The sequence below is a fragment of the Manis pentadactyla genome, chromosome 2, assembly GCF_030020395.1.
Source record: "Manis pentadactyla isolate mManPen7 chromosome 2, mManPen7.hap1, whole genome shotgun sequence".
NCBI lineage: Eukaryota > Metazoa > Chordata > Mammalia > Pholidota > Manidae > Manis > Manis pentadactyla.
Genome location: NC_080020.1, coordinates 214,493,368 through 214,513,183, shown reverse-complemented (window position 1 = coordinate 214,513,183; position 19,816 = coordinate 214,493,368). Strand labels below are relative to the sequence as shown.

Here is a 19,816-nt window from a genome sequence, read left to right as displayed (position 1 = left end):
CAACAGGAAGTCGCTACAATCAGGTTGCAACCGCTCAAGATGTCCCCGTTCTGAGAGCACTCCTGCCCACCCCGCCTTTTTGGGTTTTTCTATTATGGCCTCCCTGTGATACACACAACGCTCTGGGTGTGAAGGAGCAATTCCACCACTGCTGCCCAGAGGAAGCTGCTGGGAGTGGGGAGAGAGAGAGGCGTGGAGAGGAACGTAGAGACCGAGGGGGAGGTTTCCCAGGACCAGATATCCAGACTGCACCGACTGAGGATGGCTGACAGTTCATCTCAGTCGGAGCCCCTGTCTTCTCAAGAACTCAATGACTTCAAGAAGCCAACCCTGCAGGTCCCCCCAGTGGTGCGGGGCAAGGCCCCGGCCACCAATCCTTCAAACCCTGAGGAGGTGAAGAAAGAAAAGCTGCTGGCACTGCTGGACCCCGACTCCAGGGAGCCTGACGTCCCGCCGGCCCGGCCGGACAGCGGGGAGATCAGGAGTCCACCGGAGGAGCAGCCGCGGCCCCAAACAGCGGCTCCTTCCCCTGGAGGCGCGGCCTGGGCTCCCCCTTACCAAGAGCCGCCGTGGGGCGGCCCCGCTACTGCCCCCTACAGCCTAGAGACTCTGAAGGGCGGCACCGTCCTCGGCACCCGTAGCTTAGAAGGGACGAGTTACTGCCTTTTCGGGAGGCTGTCCGGTTGCGACGTGTGCCTGGAGCACCCTTCGGTGTCTCGGTTCCACGCAGTGCTGCAGCACAGGGCGTCCGGCGCCGATGGAGAATGCGATGGCCGTGGGCCGGGCTTCTACCTCTACGATCTAGGAAGCACCCACGGCACTTTTCTTAACAAAACCCGCATCCCACCCCGCACTTACTGTCGAGTCCACGTCGGGCACGTACTTCGCTTTGGAGGCAGCACCCGGCTCTTTCTTCTTCAGGTAAGTAGAAAAACCTAGAACTGAAACCTGGAGGGCACCGGGCTGGGTTCTTTGTCTGAGGAAGGAGCTTCTTCCATTCAGTGACTACAGAAGTGGAAGAATCTGTTCCGTCACATCCAGACCTCTGTACACACTGCCAAATTTCCAAAAGTGACTAAAACAGGCCCGAACTCTAAATTAATTCCTTACCTTGGTTGGTCAGGGACCAGAGGAAGACCGAGAGGCGGAATCCGAGTTGACAGTAACGCAGTTGAAGGAATTGCGCAAGCAGCAACAAATGATGTTGGAGAAGAAGATGATAGGAGAAGACTCAGATGAAGAAGAGGAAATGGATCCCGCTGAAAGAAAGGGAAATACTAGTAGCCAAGATGAAGAAGTGGGCTGCACCTGGGGAATGGGTAAGAAATTAAAGCTGCTTCCAGCGGGTAATATTTTAAATTCATTATTAGTGGCACCCTTAAATGTTTTTAATCATACAGCTTTTTATGACTCCTTGAGACAAATAGGACAAATACAATTTGCATATGAAGTTACCAAAACCCAGACAGATTCCTTAACTTTTCTGATGTCAAAAATTCGAATTATGGGCACTATGAATTTCTTTTAATGTACTTTATGATGCACGCCCTTGTTCAAACTTTCTCATTGTTTTTACCATTTAAAAATAAATATTTGTAAAAAAGTACCAACCTTGATTATCACTGGAGAGTATAGAGCTACATTCAATCAAATAAAGTGGAATATTAATGTAGGATATTCCCTCAAATTTTTAGGATCTACCCTGAAATGTGAAATATCTAATCAGAGAAAGTTGATCCCATAATCAAAGGAATAAATAGAGTTTTCCATAATACCAGACACTTGGGAGGATGGGTATTCAGGAACTAGGAATATGAAAAGATAGAAGATGGACTTTTTAACACATTATTGGGAAGACAGGATAAATATTATGCAGTTATTTGTGTTAAGTGCCAAACAAAAGCTGGAAACCATAAGTATACTAGAGTAAGGGTTTAGAGAAGGGAGCAATCACCGAGGACCTAGAGCTGCATTGTCTGATATGGTAGCCACTGGCCACATGTGGTTATTGAGCACTTACAGTGTGGCTAGTCTAAACTGACATGTGCTGTAAATGTAAAATACCCACTGGATTTCGAAGACTTAGTGTGAAAAAGGAATTCAAAATATCTCATTCTTAATATTACATATTACATGATAATTACACCTGTTTCTCTTTTTTAATGTGGCTACTACACGTATGTGGCTTTCATTATATTTCTGTTGGGCAGCACTGGCTTAGATCAATGGTAAAGTTTTTAAGTTTATAAATAGAAAGGTTTTGAACTGGGGCCTGAGGGAAAGGAAGAGGAGCCCTTAGGAAGCTGAGCATTGGAAGTGGTTTTCAGGGCAGGGATTGATGATTTTAAGGGAGTAATGAGTAGACTAGTCTATTTGGCAGACATGATGAGTATTAGGAGATTATATTGGAGACAAAGTGTTAGACCTGAGTGTGAAAGAATGAGAATGCCAAGTTGAAGAGTTTAGATTTTTTCCCATAGACAATGTGGTAGCTAATTTTGCTTTTTAAATATTATGATGGGGAAAAAAAAGGTGACCATGAAAACAAGTTTTAACTTTTCACACAATTTTGAAAACCTGGAGATGTTCATGCTTGCGGTTTTGTGGTTGTACTCCTCCAACACACTTTTCTTTTCATCACTAACTACTGTATCTTTATGAGCCTGAAAGGATAATAGGTGTCATGCAGTTGTTTCTTCTCCTGTCTGCTTTCTTTCCCATACCCTGTAGGAGAAGATGCTGTAGAGGATGAAGCTGAAGAGAACCCCATTGTCTTAGAGTTCCAGCAGGAAAGGGAGGCCTTTTATATAAAAGATCCAAAGAAGGCTCTCCAAGGTTTTTTTGACCGAGAAGGTAGGTAAACAGACTCTGATCCTGCAAGTAAAATGTATCCACAGCAGTGTTGTTTTCTACATCTTCAGGTTCTTAGAAATGCTCTATTTTATCCACTGTCCTTCTTGGTCAGTTCTTGCTCTTGTGGTCAGTTGCTTCAGTTTTATTTTGAAAATACAGAAATCTTGGTGGTCTTTCTTCCCATCTTAGAAAAAAGGAAATAATTTTTCCTGCCTCCTTTCTTTCTTCTCAAAAGATCCTGGATTTGCATGTTGGAAGATTGACCCAATTTCTTGTAATTTTTTGTTTCTAATTCACTTTATCTTTTGTAATATTTAACATGAATTTTCACGTCATATGATCTAAAGGATGTTTCCACAGACGATTGTTACAGTAGAGATGCTTTGAGAGAAATCTGCGTGTGTGTGTTTATGTGTGAATATATGGGTATGAACTGGTTGGATTCTGTACTTAATATTTATGTTTCTAAAAACCAGGCAACTGTGACATATTAACAAATTAAGTCTACAACTTAGTGTAAGTGTGAACGCTACTATGCAGTGGACAAACCTATGTATGGAGAGTTGATGGTTTTGGTCTGAGTGTGCTTTTTTCTGCCTCAAGCACATCCTTATTTTCTTATCAGATGATAATCCCTAGGAATGAGAAGTGAAATGTTTGAAACTTCATATTCAGTGTAGTATGTAAACTTGATATTCTTATTTAACTTTCACTCTCTTTTCCTTTGCAGCAACTAGTAATTTTCAGATGCTGTTAAAATTATTTTGCCTTTTTTCCTCCCACAGGAGAAGAATTAGAATATGAATTTGATGAACAGGGACATAGCACTTGGCTTTGCAGGGTGAGGTATGTTCTTTTCTTATTAACATCCATTTCTGGAAAGTGGTTTAATTTATGGTTACAGACAACAACTAAAAGAGTAACTTTAGTCTATTCCTAACTTTGGGCCTTTTAACACGTGTTATTGGGGGTTGGGGTAGGATGGGTAAGAGGTGAAGGGAAAATATTTGAAGTCCAGCCTTGGCAAGACAGAACAAAATGAACTGAGAGATTAAAAAGCCTTTTGAAAGAACATAACTATTATCACAGCATATTGCTTTTTTTCATGAGTATTGGAGCTTAGGGCTATGCTGTAATTCCTCCAATGCAGATTGCCTGTGGATGATTCAACTGGAAAACAACTGGTGGCTGAAGCCATTCACTCTGGAAAGAAAAAAGAAGCGATGATCCAATGCTCACTGGAAGCTTGTCGAATCCTTGATACTTTGGGATTGTTGCGGCAGGAGGCAGGTATGTGGGAGCACTTTTTTCCTTCAAAAACAAAAAAAAGGAAAATTTAACACAAAAAGTAATAAAACCTCTTTTTAGGGGAAATGTAAATTGTACAGAATGCTATGAAGTGAAATAAAAAGTTCAGTATTTTTATAGGGAATAGCCATTGTTTATTTATATTCTCCCAGATATTTTCTATGCATATGCATGTGTGTTCAGAATAAGATCCTTTAACAAAAACAAATACTCATACACAAATGCATTTGTATTATGTATACTCTCTTGTGACTTTTTTAACAAGAGTGGATCATGGATATTATCTATATCATTGCATTAAATTTACTTTATTAAAAAAAACTCAAGAGGGGCGGAAGATGGCGGCGTGAGTAGAGCAGCGGAAATCTCCTCCCAAAACCACATATATCTATGAAAATATAACAAAGACAACTCTTCCTAGAATAAAGACCAGAGGACACAGGACAACATCCAGACCACATCCACACCTGCGAGAACCCAGCGCCTCCCAAAGGGGGTAAGATACAAGCCCCGGCCCCGCGGGAGCCGAGCGCCCCTCCCCCCAGCTCCCGGCGGGAGAAGAGCAGGCAGAGCGGGAGGGAGACGGAGCCCAGGACTGCCGAACACCCAGCCCTCGCCATCCGGGCCAGAGTGCAGGGCGCTCGATACTAGGAAAACAGGGCAGCAAGAACAGTGAGCAGGCACTGGAGGCTGGGCGACAGAGGACATAAGAAAAGCGCGCGACCATTTTTTTTTTTGCTTTTTTGCTGCTTTGTTTTGGCGAGCGCTTTTTGGAAGTCTTAAAGGGACAGGGACCCCAATACTAGGGAAACAGGGCAGAAAGACCGGTGAGCAGAGGCCTGAGGCTGGCACCGGAGAATAAAGAAAAACGAACGACCACCTTTTTTTTTTTTTTTTTTAATTAAAAAATTTTTTTTTCTTTTTTTTTTTGGTGGGCATTGTTTTGTTTTGGCGGGTGCTTTTTTGGAAGTCTTAAAGGGGCAGGGCGGGTCACTTAATCCAGAGGTAGGGAATCCGGGATCTCTGGGCACCCTAACCCCTGGGCTGCAGGGAGCAGGGAGGCCCCTTACGGAGATAAATAGCCTCCCAGCAGCTCCTGCTCCAACGCGACTCCACCAATTTGGAGTAGCTGCCCGAGCCAGGCCACGCCCACAGCAACAGCGGAGATTAACTCCATAGCAGCCGGGCAGGAAGCAGAAACCCTGTCTGCATGCACCTGCGCAGCACAAGCCACTAGAGGTCGCTGTTCTCCCAGGAGAGGAGGGCCACAAACCAACAAGAAAGGAAGTCCTTCCAGCCGTCACTCGTCCCAGTTCTGCAGACTATTCCTATCACCATGAAAAGGCAAAGCTACAGGCAGACAAAGATCACAGAGACAACACCAGAGAAGGAGACAGACCTAACCAGTCTCCCTGAAAAAGAATTCAAAATAAGAATCATAAACATGCTGACAGAGATGCAGAGAAATACGCAAGAGAAATGGGATGAAGTCCGGAAGGAGATCACAGATGCCAGAAAGGAGATCGCAGAAATGAAACAAACTCTGGAAGGGTTTATAAGCAGAATGGATAGGATGCAAGAGGCCATTGACGGAATTGAAACCAGAGAACAGGAACGCATAGAAGCTGACATAGAGAGAGACAAAAGGATCTCCAGGAATGAAACAATATTAAGAGAACTGTGTGACCAATCCAAAAGGAACAATATCCGTATTATAGGGGTCCCAGAAGAAGAAGAGAGAGGAAAAGAGATGGAAAGTATCTTAGAAGAAATAATTGCTGAAAACTTCCCCACACTGGGGGAGGAAGTAATCGAACAGACCACGGAAATACACAGAACCCCCAACAGAAAGAAAAACTGGCTATACCACCATTTATTAATAAGGCTTTTATTTTTGTTTATTCTAAAATTAATTTTTATTATTACAAAGTAACTTATGTATAGTTCAAAATTACCAGAGGATTATAGCAAACTATACCTATTCCTTGCTCTGCCCATCACCAGTCTTCATCTCTGGAAGGCTTTTAACTCTTTCAATGATTTCTTCTGGCATTTAAAAATATCCATATTTCTAAAACACAAGAGCATGCTGTTTTATTTTGAGTCATTTATTTTAAACATTATCTATTGACTCTGCTAAATTAGTATTTACATGATTATGTTTGTGTAAACATTAGTCACAACTGAGCAGTTTTATTTATTTTCATCCTAAAGTTAATAATTATGGTTGTTTTTCATGTGTTTGGCTATTTTTTTGTACCTCTTGTTCATTCTTCCCACTCTTTTCTTTGTCCTTTAAATGTTTTTCCATATGATCAATCACATTAAATAATTTATCAGTTCTGGTTTTTTTTGGAGACATTTCTTCTGAATAGCACTCTTCTCCTTTCAGTGTTCCCCTCCAGTCCCACGCCAGGCTGCTCTGGTTATCACGGAGTTTCACTGAGCCTGGCTGTAGCCACCTGGCCATCACTGTCTTCCGGATAGCTATTGGTACACTGCAGGGTGGAGCCTGTTTGCCTCCCCTGCTCTGCAGGATGTCATTGTGGGAAACGGAAGAGAAGATGGTGGGCTAATCCTTGAGTCCCTCTCTCCTACATTCTGCATCTGTGTCTCTTTTGGTCAAAAAGGAGAGGAAGAAGCATTAAGGGATGGAGGACTCTGTGTGTTACTTATCCATTTCTGAATAAGTGTTTGTTATTCTTTAAAAAAAAAAAAGCTTTCTAGATCTGCTGCAGAACTGTCATTTGGGACTTCACTTTGCTGACATCCTTGAGATTTCCTTTGTTTTTCTTCAGGGTTGGATTTTCTGTTTCTTGATTCTCAGATTCTCATATTTCTTGGTTTATCCCCTTACTTTAGTGGAGCAGGTCTTTCAGTAGTTTTAGCAGGTTAAACAACTAGTACAGTAATTGAAGACATGGATAATGATAGTCTTCAGTGGATTTCACCTTTTTCATTTTTCTTGGTCTGCTCTCTCATTTTGGCGGATATTCCCTAGTGGATTCCTGAGAAAAGCTGTACAGTAATTAAATTTTATCAAACCCTCCATTCTGAAAATATAATTATTGTAGCTTTACTCTTGGTTAATAGTTTGGCTGGGAATAGAATTCTAGGTTGGAACCTATTTTCCTTCACAACTTTGAAGGCATTGTTCTTATCATCTTATATACAGTGTTGCTATTAAAGTCCTAAACTGTTCAGATTCCTGATTTACTGTATGTTGTCTTTCTTCTCCCTGTCACTAAGAAGTTTGTAAGAGTTTCCCTTTGCTCTCAAAGTTATGAAACTTAACTGTGATGTACCCTTCTGTGGATCTTGTTTTTATCCATTTTTATGGGTACTTATTGAGTCCTTTTGATCTGGAAGTCTTGAGAATTCAGGAACATTTCTGGATTTATGCCATTGATCATTTCATCCCTCTGTTTTCTCTGTCCTATTTGGAACTTTGTTACTTAGATATTGAACCTCTTCAGCTGACCATCTAAGTTTTTTGTTTTTGTTTTTGTTTCTTTTCTATCTCTATTATTTTTGTTTTTTTTTCTAGGAGATTTCTGCAACTTTATCTTTCTGTGCTTATTTTGCTGTCAAGATTTCAATTTCTAAAAAAGCTTATTTTCTTCATTGAATATTTATTTTAAAAATGTAACATTGTGTTGTTTCCTGGTTTGTAAATATCTCATCTCTTTGCTAATCTATTTTCTCCAGGTTGCTTTTCCTTTTTGTTTAGTTTCTATCCTGCGTGTTAGAGATTTTGCTCAGGTGTCATGGTGGTCCTTTGTTGTTAGATTCTTATTTGGGGATAAAAAAGTGATTGGCAACTTGGAAAATATAGGTGTGACTTGTTAACTTTGAGCAACACTATGGAATGATGTGGGTGGGCCTTTTTTTGGGGATCTCCTCATATAAGTAGCCTTAGGTTTTTCCCCTTCTGCTGGTGAGATTCCCCATAGAGTGCTCTTCTGGTCGGGGGCATGGAAGGAGAGGACTGGCTGCCAGCATTCCTAGAGCAAAGTGGTGGTAGATGGATGAGTGAATTCTCAACATTCAGCTATTTTTCAGGACAGTACTATTTTTAGAATATAGTATCAATGCCTTTAACTGAACTAGTTAACCTACATTCCACAGACTGTCTGTCTTACCCTTTCTAGAAATTTTTCTGAGTGTGGGAAGGAGGTGAGAAGGGAGGGTGAAGGGTCTGTTTCTCAACCAGCTTTTGCTCAGTTCTCCTTATTTTTACATTGCTGTCCATCCCTAGGTCCAGATCCTTTTGATGATCTGAAGTGTCATCAAATTGGTTCTCAGCTTTCCCCACTGTTGGTTAAGAATTCCTCTTTTTAGTTCTGCTGTTAGTTTCCACTCATCTGACTGCTTTCTCATTTCCAAAAATTTCATGTTGGTGTCTCCTCTCTTGTTCTCCCTGTCTTTGTAGATTAGTGTCTTTAAAAAAAAAGAGCTCTTTACTGCAGTTTTAGTGGGGTATGGGGGCGGAGTGAAGTTCACGATGTATGTTCAGTGTACCATCTTAACCTAGAAATGATCAGGTTTATATTAATAAGGACTATTTTGGTTGCAATAATAGAAAACCAGTTCACACTAGCTTAGGGGGAAATTTTTTGGCTCCAAAAGCTGCCAAGTGTAGCTCATAGGATTGAAGGAAGAACTGCATGAACCAGGACCGTAAGTTCTGGAACTAGAACTTAGTGCTTCCAAACCAGAACTCAGTATCACCAGGACATATGGAGACTGTACGTGTGTCTGTGAGTTAGTCTGTCTCATGAGTACATGGCTTTATTTTGCAGACAGATTCTTAAGGAATCTGGGTCATGTGGAAAACTGGCTGCTTACAGCCCTAGATTTTTGTCTTCCACCTTTAATAACCTCAATGGAAAGAGAACCTCTTTTCCCCTCTATCTATATATAAATGTGAGAAAGGAATTCTTATTAATCTGGCTTTGGTTATATGACTACTCCTAATCCAGATGGCCTCAGGGAGGAGTTTTCTTGAAGAAAGGGGGTACTTTTCCCAGAAAAAGGGTAGTAAGACAGTGTAGGGTAGACAAAAATTTAATAGCTACTACAGTCTCTTGTTGATGGGCTCTCCAGATTTTCGCTGGACAGACAATGTTGCATTAACATCAATAGGATAAATTCCTATAAGAGGAATTGCTGGGTCAATTGCATTTTTAATACTGACAGATGTTGTAAGATTGACCATCAAAAGATTGTATCAATTTATATATACTCCCACCAACTGTTTGAGGGTCCACTTCCCCATACCTTTGCCAAGTAGGGCATTATTAATCTTTCTGTGTTTATTCTAGTCTAGAAGGTGAGAGGTATTGTCTTGTTTTAATTTGTATTATTTTAATTATTAAAAAGTTTAACATCTTTTCAGATATTTGTTAGACATTTGTATTTCTTTTTCTGTGAGCTGCTTGTATTATTATTTTTTAAACTTTCTTTTGGATTATTGGCCTTTTCCTTATCTTTTTCCTTTTTTCCTTATTAAATTAGCCCTTTGTTTTAACTTTTTATTATGGTAAAATATACATAAAAGTTTATCATTTTAGGCATTTTTAAGTGTACAGTTCAGGGGCATTAAGTGTATTTACATTGTACAACCATCACAACTATCCATTTTAGAACTTTTTAATCATCCCATACTGAAACTGTACCCATTCAACACGAACTTCCCATTCTCCTTCCCCCAGCCCCTGGTAACCACTGTTCTACTTTCTGTCTCTATGAATTTGACTACTCTAGGGACCTCAGATAAGTCTAATTATGCAATATGTGTCCTTTTGTTTTTGGCTTTTTCCACTTAGGTTTAGCCCTTTATTTTTATATGTAATTTGGAAGCTTGTTGAATCCTGTTTCAGTAATTAAGGGTGATATTCTAAGCTGCTTGCCTACTTACCTTCTTTTTCTTTTATTTATTTTAACTTATGTCATTATCATTTATTTTATCTACCTCTAGTATCTCGGAAAAGGAAAGCCAAGAACTGGGAAGATGAAGACTTTTATGATAGTGATGATGACACGTTTCTTGATCGGACTGGCTTGGTTGAAAAGAAGCGTCTGAACCGCATGAAGAAGGCTGGGAAGATTGATGAGAAACCAGAGACCTTTGAATCACTGGCAAGTTTTATTTATAGGAGTAGCTATGGTGGTTTTTAATAATAAAATAATGTATTATCTAAATTTGTTTTATAATTTTTAAAACAGCAGCATCTCCACCTCTAGGTGGATATTAATGAGCATTCTTCAGATAGGATGTTGCCCCCCCAAAAAGACAAGAAAAAGTTCCAAATTGGGAAATTCTGAGGTGAAATTGACTTAAGCTTTTGGCTGTCAAGAATCATGAAAGGAATTTTGAGGAGTATAGTTTGGTAATAGTCTTAAACAGTATATCCTTCATGAAATTATCATTTAACGTGGCTTGTGTTTTCACTGTATTGAGTAATATTCAACACTTAAAACATTAGTCAACATCTACCTTTTTGATCCATCAATGAAAAAAATGTCTTGAGGTCTTTCTTTTGAGTGAAATAAAGTCTGTATTCCTTACATTTATTCTGTTTAATTCTGAGTTCTTTTTATTTTATTTTATTTTTTTATTTTATCAAATGTACATCACAGTGGTTGAACAGTCACTTCTCAGTGTCTGTGAGTCTAATGCTGTTTTGTTCCTTCTGCTTTGCTTTGTTTTTATATTCCACAAGTAAGTGAAATCATATGTTATTTGTGTTTTTCCACCTAGCTTATTTCACTGAGCATAATATGCTCTAGATCCATCAATGTTGTTGCAAATGGCTGGATTTCTTTTCTTTTTATGGCTGAATAATATTCCATTGTGTGTATGTACCACATCTACTTTATCCAGTCATCTGTTGATGGACACTTAGGTTGCTCCCATATCTTGGCTTTTGCAAACAGTGCAGCAATAAACATAGGAGTGCATACATCTTTTTGAATTAGGGATTTTGTTTTCTTTGGATAAATTCCTAGGAGTGGAATTACTGGGTCAAATGGTGTTTCTACTTTTAGCTTTTTGAGGGACTTCCACAGTGGTTGTACCAATTTCCAGTCCCACCAACAGTGTAGGACGGTTCCTATTTCCCCACATCCTCCCCAGCATTTTTTTCTTGTCTTTTGGATAGTGGCCATTCTAACTGGTGAGCGATGATATCTCATTGTGGTTTTAGCATTTCCCAGATGATTAGTGATGTGGAGCATCTTTTCCTGTGCCTGTTGGCCATCCAAATTTCTTCTTTGGAGAAGTGTCTGTTCAGGTCCTCTGCCCATTTTTTGATCGGGTTATTTGTTTTTTGGGTGTTGAGGTGCATGAGTTCTTTATATGTTTTGGATATTAACCCCTTATCAGATGAGTCATTTACGAATATAGTCTCCCATACTATAGGAGGCCTTTTTGTTCTGCTGATGTTGTCCTTTGCTGTACAGAAGCTTTTTAGTTTGATGTAGTCCCACTTGTTCATTTTTTATTTTGTTTCCTTTGCCTGAGGAGATGTGTTCAGGAAAACGTTGCTCATGTTTATATTCAAGAGATTTTTATCTGTGTTTTCTTCTGTGAGTTTTATGGTTTCATGACTTACACTCAGGTCTTTGATCCATTTTAAGTTTACTTTTGTGTATGGAGTTAGACAGTAATCCAGTTTCATTCTCTTATACGCAGCTGTTCTGTTTTCCCAGCACCAGTTGTTGAAGAGTCTGTCTTTTCCCCATTGTATATTCATGGCTCCTTTATCATATATCAATTGATCATAGATGCATGGGTTTAATCTGGGCTCTCTATTCTGTTCCATTGATCTATGGGTCTGTTCTTGTGCCAGTACCATATTGTTTTGATTACTGTAGCTTTGTAGTAGAGTTGAAGTCAGGGAGCATAATCCTCTCAGGTTTGTTCTTTCTCAGGATTGCTTGGCTATTTGGGGTCTTTTGTGGTTCCATATAAATTTTAGAACTATTTGTTCTAGTAGAAGAATGCTGTTGGAATTTTGATAGGAATTGCATTGAATCTCTAGATTGCTTTGGGTAGGATGGCCATTTTAACAATATTAATTCTTCCTATCCATGAGCACAGGATCTATTTCCATTTTTTGGTGTTTTTAATTTCTCTCATGAGTGTCTTGTAGTTTTCAGAGTATAGGTCTTTCACCTCCTTGCTTAGGTTTATCTTTGGCATTTTATTCTTTTTGATGCAATTGTAAATGGAGTTGTTTTTGTGATTTCTCTTTCTGCTAGTTCATTGTTAGTGTACAGGAATGCAACAGATTTCTGTATATTAATTTTGTATCCTACAACTTTGCTGAATCCAGTTATTAGTTCAAGTAGTTTTTTGGTGGATTCTTTAGGGTTTTCTATGTATAATATGTCATCTGTAAATAGTGAGAGTTTAACATCTTCCTTATCAGTTTGGATGTCTTTTATCTCTTTGTATTGTCTGATTGCCATGGCTAGGACCTCTAGTACTATGTTGAATAAAAGTGGGGAGAGTGGGCATCCTTGTCTTGTTCTCAATCTTAGAGGAAAAGCTTTCAGCCTTTTCTTTGCTATTAAGTATAATGTTGGCTGTGAGTTAATTATACATGGCCTTTACTATGTTGAGGTACATACCCTCTATACCCATTTTGTTGAGAATTTTTATCATGAATGGATGTTGAATTTTGTCAAATGCTTTTTCAGCATCTATTGAGATGATCATGTTATTTTTATCCTTCTTTTTGTTAATGTGTATGATGTTGATGGATTTATAAATAATACACCATCCTTGCAACCCTGGAATAAATCCCACTAGGTTATGATGGATGATCTTTTTGATGTATTTTTGGATTTGGCTTGCTAATATTTTGTTGAGTATTTTTGCATCTATGTTCATCTGGGATATTGGTCTGTAATTTTCTTTTTTTGTGGTGTCTTCATCTGGTTTTGGTATTAGAGTGATGGTGGCTTCATAGAATGAGTTTGGAAGTATTCCCTCCTCAACTTTTTGGAATGATTTAAGAAGGATGGGTACTAGCTCTTTAAATGTTTTGTGGAATTTGGCTGTGAACCATCTGTACCTGGAATTTTGTTTTTGGGAGGTTTTTTGATTACTAGTTTGATTTCATTGCTGTTAATTGGTTTGTTCAGATTTTCTGTTTCTTGCTGGGTCAGTCTTGGAAGATTGTATTTTTCTAGGAAGTTGTCCATTTCTTCTAAGTTATCCAATTCATTGGCATATAATTTTTCATAGTATTCTTTAATAATTTTTTGTATTTCTGTGGTATACATTACTCCTTCTTCATTCTGATTCTGTTTGTGTGTGCACTCTTTTTTTTTTCTTGGTAAGTCTGGCTAGGGGTTTATCTATTTTGTTTATTTTATCAAAGAACCAGCTCCTGGTTTCATTGATTTTTTTTTCTATTGTTTTATTCTTCTCTATCTATTTCTGGTCTGATCTTTATTATGTCCCTCCTTTTACTGACTTTGGGTTTCATTTATTCTTCTTTTGCTAGTTTCTTTAATTGTGATTTTAGACTGTTTATTTGGGATTGTTCTTATTTCTTGAGGTAAGCCTGTATTGCTATGTACTTTCCTCTTAGAACTGCCTTTGCCACGTCCCACAGATTTTGGGCTGTTGTGTTTTTGTTTTCATTTGTCTCCATGTATTACTTGATTTCTATTTTAATTTTTTCATTGACCCATTAATTATTTGAAAGCATGTTGTTTAGCCTCCACGTGTTTGTAAGTCTTTTTTTTTTCTTTGTGTAATTTATTTCTAGTTTCATACCATTGTGGTCTGAGAAGCTGCTTGATACAAGTTCAATCTTTTTGAATTTATTGAGGCTTTTCTTGTGGCCTAGTATATGATCTGTTCTGGGGAATATTCCATGTACACTTGAGGAAAATGTGTATCCTGCTGTTTTTGGTTGGAGTGTTCTGTAAACAATTGATCTAATATATTGTTCAGTGCCTTGGTTTCTTTATTTATTTTCTGTCAGGTTGATCTGTCTATTGATGTGAGTGGTGTGTTAAAGTCTCCTAAAATGAATGTGTTGCAATCTATTTCCTCCTTTAATTTGGTTAGTATTTGTTTTACGTACTTAGGTGCTCCTCTGTTGGGTGCATAGATACTTATAGTGGTTATATCCTCTTGTTGGACTGATCCCTTTATCATTATGTCTCTTGTTACTTCCTTTGTTTTGAAAATCAGTTTTGTCTGATTTAATTACTACTGACTCCTGCTTTTTTTCTCCCTATTACTTGTATGGAATATCTTTTTCCATCCCTTCACTTTTAGTCTGTGTATGTCTTTGGGTTTGAGGTGAGTCTTTTGTAGGCAGCATATAGATGAGTCTTGTTTCCTTATCCGTTCTGTCACTCTGTGTCTTGTGATTGGTGCATTCATTCCATTTACATTTAAGGTGATTATTGATAGATATGTTCTTCTTGCCATTTTATTAATTGTTTTCTGTTGTTTTTTATATCTCCTCTCTGTTCTTTTTTTCATCTCTTATATTCTTCTCTTGTTACTGATGGTTTTCTTTAGTGTTGTAATGGATTTCTCTCTGTTTTTAAATTTTATTTACTTATTTTTGTGTATTTATTGTAGGCTTTAGTTTTATGGTTACCAAAGGTTCAAGGATAGCTTCTTTAGTATATAATAGTCTATCTTAAATTGTTGATTACTCTATTTCAATCACAATCTAAAGGTACTCTTTTTTCCTTCTTCTTCTTCCTCCTCCACATTTTTTTGTATTAGGTGTCATAATCTGCATTTTTTATCTTTCCCTTGACTGATTTTGTGTATAGTTGATTTTGCTTCTTTTGTTTTAATTTTGTACTCACTTAGTAATTAGTTGGTCTACTTTTACTGTGTGTTTATTTTCACTGGTGAAAGCTATTTAGTGTTAGGGTATTTCCATCTACAGCAATTCCTTTAACATATCATGTAAGACTGGCTTAGTGGTGGTGACTTCCTTCAACTTTGTTTATCTGGAAATCGTTTAGTCCTTGCTTCAAATTTAAAAGATAATCTTAGTCAGGTGGAGGATTCTTGGTTGGAGGCCCTTTTGTTTCAGTACATTAAATATAGCATGCCACTCCCTCTGGTCTGTAGAGTTTCTGTTGAGAAGTCTGCTGATAGTTTGATGGGATTTCCTTTATAGGTAATCTTTTTTCTCTGGCTGCTTTCAACACTCTCCCCTTATCCTTGATCTTTGCTATTTTAATTATTATATGTCTTGGTGTTGTCTTGTTGGGGGTCCTTTTGTTAGGGGATCTCTGTGCTTCCATGATGTGAATGTCTATTTCCTTCCCAGATTGGGAAAGTTTTCAACAATTACTATCTTAAAGATACTTTCTACCCCTTTATCATTCTCTTCTCCTTCTGATAATCCTAGTATGTGAATATAGTTTCATTTGGATTGGACATATAGCTCTCTTATTATTCTTTCATTCCTAGAGATCTTTTTTACTCTCTGTTTCTCAGCTTGTTTTCCTGTTCTCTAATTTCTATTTAATTTACCATCTCCTTTACATGATCTAATCTGATTTTAAATCCCTCCATTGTATGTTTCATTTCAGATACTGTATTCTTCAGCTCTGGATGGCTCTTTTTCAGGTTTTCTATCTCTTTGTTGATGTCCTCCCTGAGATTGTGAATACTCTTCTGTAAACCTGTGAGCATGTTTATGACTTTAATTTTGAAATCTTTATCAAGAAGATTGATGATCTCTGTTTCATTTGTCAGTCTTTCTGGGGTTCTCTCTTGTAGTTTTGATTGGATCAAATCCCTCTGCCTGCTCATTTTGTCAGGGATTCTGTGTTTCTTCCTTTGTATTAGATGTCTCTGCTATGCTTTCTGGCCTATAGAGTAATAGCTTTATGAAGAAGATTTGCTTGGTGCCCAGAGCTCAAGATTCTTTACTGTCTAGTGCCTGGTTCTCTTTTACAGGGGCCCCAGTGGTTGGCATGCTGTGGGCAGGGCACCTTTCTGCCTGGCTTCGGTAGTGATCTAAGGCTGGGTGGGAAGTTTACTTGAGATGCTGTCTTCCTGATCAGCTCAGGAATCTCTGTAGAGCTCTCTGTGGGTGGGGCTGCCCTCTGCCTGGCCTGCAGCAATGGCAGGGCTGCAGGATTAATAGGGTGGGCAGACCGATATGCTGTTCCCCAGCTGGACACACATCACCAAGTTTGGACAGCATCAGGGAGGAAGAAGCTGTTGGGCCTGGCTCCTCCAGGCACCTCTCTGGTTGGGCTGAAGTGGAGCCAAGCAAGCTATGAGAGTCTCCCTCTACCTGATGGGCAGCAAAGTATGATTCTGCTGCTGGGCCAAATGGGTTGGTTTCTGGCAGCACTCACAGAGGTGTCTCGGGGCTGTGTTGCCAGCAAGGGGGATGGAGCGTCTGGAGCTCCTGAGAGTTCCCGATCTGTTGGGCAGAGGAAGGGTTGGGGAGGTGTCCTCCACCTGCCCTTTGTCCTAAGGAGAGAGTTCTGTCCAACCCTCATTTCTGGTACCCCTCCCACTGCTGGAAAGTCTTTCAAACTTCTGCCTCTGCTTTGGGTCCCAGGGCTGGTGGAGCATGTTTTCCCTCCACACTGGCTAGAGTCTCAGCCTCCCAGGGTGTTCCATCTGCCCTTGGTGTCCAGTCCTGATAATCACCAGAACCCAGTGTAATGGAGGCTTGTGCTCCCAGAGCAGATCTCCAGGCCAGGTGTGCAGCGCTCCTGGTTTCCTACCCCTCCCTGCTCCGTTCCTCTTTCTCCCACCTGTAGGTTGGTGTGTGGGGAGGGCTTGGGTCCTGCTTGATCTTGGCTTTGCTGCCTCACCCTTTCCTGCATGGTCCTCTCTTCTGCCTCATGTGTTGGAGTCTGTTCTGCAGTCTTCAGGTCCTTTGCAGGTCTAGTTATGTATGCTGTATTTTCCTCTTTTATGTGTTTTTGGGAGGAGGTTTCTGTCTTGCCTTCCTAATCTGTCATCTTTAATCTGATCCTAAATACTGAGTTCTTTAATTCAGAAATCAATTCAGTTAGAATTAAATACACAAATGGAAAATGTTCACTTCATAAGGAGCACATTTAACTTGATATTTGAATTAACCCTCTTAAAAGTTGTAGATAGTGAAAATATGAGGAGGAAGATAAGCAAAGCTGCCATATTTTGAAAGAAGAAAAACATTTACTCACTCTGTGAATGTGGATGTTACAGGTTGCAAAATTAAATGATGCTGAAAGGGAACTCACTGAAATTTCTGAGAGACTGAAAGCCTCAAGCAAAGGTAAGGTAATATCTCATTAAATATCCATGGAGCCTCTGCCATATGTAGTGCACTGCTAGGCCCGGAGGCTCCACTGGTTAATAAGATATATCATACAGAATATTCAGCCTTTCTAAGGAGGAGCATAGCATTTAAAAAATAGAAAGAACATTATAAATTATTTGATTTAACCTCTTTATTTAATAGATGAGGGGAATGAAACCCATTGAGGCAAAGCAATATCCCAAGTCTTCCAGCTATAACCTGTTTCCATTTTCCTAATATCAGTAATGTCCTCTGTCCAGTTTTATATTAGTGAGTTTTCTATGGAAACTTTGGCTGAATTAAAAAATTTTTAGGGCCATCTTTCTTAACATGTATTATTCCTTTCTTGGACAGCTCTCTCAGAGTCGCCATCTCAGGACTCTTTAGATGCGTTCATGTCAGAAATTAAATCAGGCAGTACATTAGATGGCGTGTCTCGGAAGAAACTTCACCTGAGAACTTTTGAACTGAGAAAAGAACAACAGAGACTTAAAGGGTTGATAAAAATTGTAAAGCCAGCAGAGATTCCAGAACTGAAAAAGTAAGTCTCAGTTATACTTGAAATTTTAAATAAACATCTTTGCATAGATAACATTTTGAATTATAGCTTTATTTTCTTAGATAATCACTACAGAATAGAAATAAAATATAAAAAGCCCTTTACAGAAGGCAGTGGTTTCATTGAGTAACCTATGTCATTGGTGAAATGTAGCTGGCTACAGGATTTTTTTTTTTTGCTGCTACAGGATTTTTTTTTTTTTTTAAATAATTATTTTTTATTGAAGGGTAGTTGACGCACAGTATTACATTACATTAGTTTCAAGTGTACAACACAGTGGTAGAACATTTAGATACATAATTCTAGGTTCCAGCTATCACCCTACCAAGCTGTTACAATATCTTGACTATATTCCTTATGCTATACATTACATCCCGGTTACTTATTTATTTTACCATTGGAAGTCTGTCCTTTTTTTTTTTTTTTTTTTTGTGAGGGCATCTCTCATATTTATTGATCAAATGGTTGTTAACGACAATAAAATTCTGTATAGGGGAGTCAATGCTCAATGCACAATCATTAATCCACCCCAAGCCTAATTTTCATCAGTCTCCAATCTTCTGAGGCATAACAAACAAGTTCTTACATGTAGGACAAATTCTTACATAATGAATAAGTTACATAGTGAACAGTACAAGGGCAGTCATCACAGAAACTTTCGGTTTTGCTCATGCATTATGAACTCTAAACAGTCAGTTCAAATATGAATACTCATTTGGTTTCTACACTTGATTTATATGTGGATACCACATTTCTCTCTTTATTATTATTATTTTTAATAAAATGCTGAAGTGGTAGGTAGATACAAGATAAAGGTAGAAAACATAGTTTAGTGTTGTAAGAGAGCACATGTAGATGATCAGGTGTGTGCCTGTAGACTATGTGTTAATCCAAGCTAGACCAGGGCAATAAAACATCCACGTATGCAGAAGATTTCTCTCAGAACGGGGGGGTGAGGTTCTAAGCCTCACCTCTGTTGATCCCCAATTTCTCACCTGATGGCCCCCCTGCGACTGTGCCTGTCTTAGGTTGTTCCTCCCTTGAGGAATCTTACCCGTCTCTGGCTAACCAGTCATCTTCCGGGGCCATACAGGGAAATGTGAAGTTGGTAAGTGAGAGAGAAGCCTTATTGTTTGAAAAGGTTAGCTTTTTACTTCTTTGCATATTTATGCCCTGTGGCTTCTATGCCCAGCTGCTACAGGATTTTTAAAGAAAAATGTATTGATTCCTATTTCATTGGAAGGCTCTGAACTTTTTATATCATCTTTTAGGACCAAGTAGACCTCCTAAAGAGTTGCATGCACAAAAGGCTAATTTCTCTAATGTATAAAGATGTATGAATGATAAGTACACAACGATCCACCAAAGAGAAAAATGGGCAAAGGGTAAAAACTAACAGGCTGCTGAAAAAGAAACACATAGCTCTTAACTATGTAAAAAGGTGCTCAACCTCACTTGTAATAAGAGAAATAGAAATACTAAAATGTAATACCATCTTTTATCTATTATTTTAAAACCACAAATGAAAAGATTTGAGAGTGTCATTTTAATGCCTGTATCTGTCACTCTTAAGAACCAGTTGACAATTGCTTAATATATTTTAATACTTTTTTTTAAAGTGGAATTTCTTCCTTTAAAAGGGGAAAAACCATAATCCCCTGAAGTTGATTTTGTTAACTTTGGTTTTGGGGAAGTTACTGAAAGAGGTTAAACCAAATCCATTTGCAGACATCTAGAGGATTTTTGAGTAATTCATACACAAGATTTTGATAATAATTTGCCCGTGGAC

General features: G+C 38.8%; 1 protein-coding gene across 3 annotated transcripts in view; it reads left to right on the top strand.

The window, feature by feature from the left end:
- Nucleotides 1–114: 114 nt before the first annotated feature.
- The window catches only part of SLC4A1AP (solute carrier family 4 member 1 adaptor protein), a 90,440-nt gene continuing 70,738 nt past the window's right edge, over nucleotides 115–19,816 (top strand). For all 3 annotated transcript variants that reach the window (XM_036903560.2, XM_057497317.1, XM_057497318.1), the window contains exons 1-8: nucleotides 115–921; nucleotides 1,124–1,319; nucleotides 2,731–2,853; nucleotides 3,639–3,699; nucleotides 4,004–4,143; nucleotides 10,142–10,302; nucleotides 17,375–17,444; nucleotides 17,823–18,009. In XM_036903560.2, the coding sequence (XP_036759455.2) occupies nucleotides 262–921; nucleotides 1,124–1,319; nucleotides 2,731–2,853; nucleotides 3,639–3,699; nucleotides 4,004–4,143; nucleotides 10,142–10,302; nucleotides 17,375–17,444; nucleotides 17,823–18,009 (1,598 nt within the window). In that variant the 5' untranslated portion in view covers nucleotides 115–261. The remainder of the gene's footprint in view (nucleotides 922–1,123; nucleotides 1,320–2,730; nucleotides 2,854–3,638; nucleotides 3,700–4,003; nucleotides 4,144–10,141; nucleotides 10,303–17,374; nucleotides 17,445–17,822; nucleotides 18,010–19,816) is intronic.